This window comes from Cynoglossus semilaevis, chromosome 12, assembly GCF_000523025.1.
Source record: "Cynoglossus semilaevis isolate Cse_v1.0 chromosome 12, Cse_v1.0, whole genome shotgun sequence".
Taxonomy (NCBI): Eukaryota; Metazoa; Chordata; class Actinopteri; order Pleuronectiformes; family Cynoglossidae; genus Cynoglossus; species Cynoglossus semilaevis.
This window is the reverse complement of record NC_024318.1, coordinates 431,247-434,782: the sequence shown is the minus strand read 5'-3', so window position 1 is coordinate 434,782 and position 3,536 is coordinate 431,247. Positions and strand designations below refer to the sequence as shown.

At 40.4% G+C, this 3,536-nt stretch overlaps 1 protein-coding gene across 1 annotated transcript in view; it reads right to left on the bottom strand.

Moving 5' to 3' along the window:
- LOC103386871 (calcineurin subunit B type 1) overlaps positions 1 to 3,536 on the bottom strand; it is an 18,388-nt gene that overhangs the window by 9,341 nt on the left and 5,511 nt on the right. The window contains exon 2 of the mRNA XM_008321300.3: positions 3,251 to 3,290. Within this exon, the coding sequence (XP_008319522.1) occupies positions 3,251 to 3,290 (40 nt within the window). The remainder of the gene's footprint in view (positions 1 to 3,250; positions 3,291 to 3,536) is intronic.

Here is a 3,536-nt window from a genome sequence, read left to right as displayed (position 1 = left end):
AAATCAGTTAATTCTGGTATAAAATATTACAAAAAATAACTGTCAACTCTTTGGTCTGTGACCAAGACGTTAACGGGTTACACTTGTTTTGGTAACTCTAATGTAACCCTATAACCCTAGTAACAAAAACAAATAGAACAACTGTTTTTTTTATTATTATTATTTCTTAAATGCCATTTATCTTTTTGACTTCACCAATTTGCCTGCGATTATCCCTTGGGGGCGCCAGAGCACTTCAGAGAAGGTACAAAACAGAAAAATAGAAGCGTTGCACGACAACACCTGAACTTAATAGTTAATTAATACAATGAGGTTTTGTTCAATGAACAGTGAAAAAAAAAGAGAACACTAACGTATGACAATTTAACAGTTAGGAGTTTGGATTTTCATGGACTAATGTCGGACATCAGTGTACGATGAGTGTTTTTGTTTAGTTTGCTTATTTTTCCCCTCATCGGAGGAAGATTCAACAATTTCAGACACTGAAACGCTCTGAGAGAGAGTGTTTGTCATCAATCTGACTCTGTGAAAATATGGCATGTCATTGGAGAAACTCATTTTAGATGTTGAGATGGAAGGTACTGAGAACCTTCTGTGTTTATAGGTAAATATTTTCACACCAACTGTAAAGATCCAGGACCAACCCAGGAAGCAGCCAACGCTTCAGAAAACAGACAGACTTCTGGACAAGGTTGAGGAGGTTCTACAGAGAAGCTGTCAGAAAAGAGCAAACACACACACATTTCTCTCGCTGTGTGTGTGTGTGTGTGTGTGTGTGTGTGTGAGAGAGAGAACCTGCACCACTCACTGCATTGGGCCGATCGCTCTGATAACTGCACTCTTCGCCTGCACGGACCAAACCAAAGGGCAGCGCGAGGCAGCCGGCGCATTGATGCGGTATATTTATAGCCGTGGCGTCATGAGAAAACCCCCGACTCACCCCTCCACCCCCACCTACTGTAGCTCTCAGGCATCTATCTCAGGGAATCCCCTAGCAACAAGGAACTCCAGTAAGCTACCCTTCATTTATTTTCAGCTGCTGCAGACAGGCCGTCGTTGATTTCAAGTAAGACCCTGCTGCTGTGCGTACGTGTGTGTGTGTAGGTGGGTGGATTTAAACAACGTAGAACATTAAATTTCTTTTTTTTTTGACTGAGCTTTCTTATAATTTTTTTTTTTTTTTGACTGAGCTTTCTTTCTTATATATTTCAATGTCTGTCAACATACAATAAAAGGGAAACTTCTTTACAATTCACTGCAGTTAAAGGACACTAACTGCAGGTACAGGTGAGAGGATCTTTGCTCACATCCCAGTCAGTGTAGGGGTGCAGCAGGGTGTAGCCTGAGCTCATTTCTTCACAGTCAATTTCTGCCAGTCTGAGCAGCTGATGAGCTGAACAGCTGCTCTGTCCGTGGAGGGTGTTCGAGAAAGCCAGAGAGGAGAGGGTGTAAAGCTACAAATGTAGAAGCTTCGTAGACGACAGGTGAAATATCTTTTCAAATATCCCAGAGATACACCACAGCCGAGGTGACTAACAAGACAACAACTTAAACTTTGAGAGTCCAGACAGGTCATTTTAGCCACAGCTGTCTTTGAATGTTAGGCTACCAGAAACAGAAAGTGACAAATAAGGAGTAGAAAGTTAGTGGAACATGAGAAAATGGAGAGAAGTCGTGTATAAATATCCCAGGAGTCCTTGATGGGTTCAGTTCACGGTCATGCAGCAGCCAAATCCATCCTCTCTCTCACCCCCCCACCCCCCGCCCCCTATTAACCCGGCCTTTGAGTGGTTATCATGGGGGGGGGGCAGGGGGATGCTTTGAAGGCCAGACAGGCCAAGGCCTTGCAGGCCCCCCCCCACCCACGATGTTGACAGTAGTACGGTCTAAGTATGGACGAGGCTCAAATCCCTCCATCAACACTGAGGCAACATTTTGCAACCAGTTCTGCTGCAGTCATTTTTTTAAGAATAATTTTGGGAATCAAGGGAACAGGGAAAGATCATTGAGCTGCTGCATTCAAGGTTTGAACAATACTACTTATTGGAGGTAAAACCGATAATAATTCTTACATAAATATGCTAATATTAGGCAGATAACATAGGTCGCCCGTTTGAACATATAAAGTCTATTAATAACAAAAAAATATATAAAATCATATAAAGTCTATTAATAACAAAAAAAAACACAAGTATTATTTTGTGATTTCTTTGTTTCAAATCCTTTACTTGGACGAATCAATGGCACAAACTAAATCGAAAAACTGTGATGGAATCTGCACTTACTGCAAAGTGTCTGTTTGAGGTTAAACTAATAATCTTGGACTGATGTGAGTTCAAGTCTGGAGCCTTGAGTCCAGCCTTTATTCTGGAGCCTTGAGTCCAGCCTTTATTCTGACCTGAACACAAACTCCACTGAGTAAATAAAACTCTCAGGGTTGAGTACATACAGATCATTGTTAATACTTCTTTGGTTTCATTCTATTTTTTTTTTAAAATGTCTTTAAAAAAAATCAGTAAAGATACGATTAAAAAGTCTAAGAAATACTTCCATCGACATCTTTCTTCTCTACTTTGCCTCCACAAATGTCTTTGTACCGGCATCCAGTGGATTCTACAGCGTGATGAGGTCACTCTCAGCAGTGACACGGTCCCTGAGGTACACCCTCAGCAAAGTGGGACTTGCGTCGGTCCCTCTTCTCATTAAACACAGGCAGCAGTGGCTCCGTAATAACCTGGTTCCAAACAGTCGGAAGTTAAAACCGTGCCATCAGCACCAAAGTGAATCAGCGAATAAATCATAAATCATATTCAACTCCCTGTTTCAACAATGTGTGAGTCTGAAGATAATGCACCATAAAGAAGGTGAGGTACAGGAGGTTTGACAAAGAAGAAACGTGAGTCATATCCTTAGTTCCTCCTCCTCCTCCTCCTCCTCCTCCTTTTCCTCAGAGCTAAAGAATTCAAGCACATCTCCCAGGCAGACATCTTGTAAACATGTCCTACAAGGTTTTTGATTTCTGAATGACATATACATTTTTTGTTTTAAACACTCCTATCTCGAAACAACCAATAAATGCATAACAACTCGTATGAAACTACACTGCGTTGTTGTTGTTCCTCTCTGTACTTTGGGAGATAACAAAACAATGTCTACGGAATCATAATCAAATATTATTAATACTAGAACGTGAATGGTTCTTGTATCAAATCCAGCACAGTTGTAAAAAAAAAATAGATAAAATACTCACAATGCGAGCACATCTCCAGAGGGTAACTGGCTTCATTTCCCTACGGGGGAGATAGAAACAGAGCAGACGTTAGAACAGTTTCAAAGAGAACCATAGCAAAAGAACGTAGCATCTGTTGAAGACACTGAAATATCGTGATATTTACTTTAACAATACTGTATCTATATCCTAGATTTTTTTATTAACAACCAACTGTCAAATATTCATGACATTGGTTCAATATATTTAGCTTTTATTTCCTCTCTATGGATTTCAAATGTAGATCCCTCTGTTCCAAAAAAAAAAA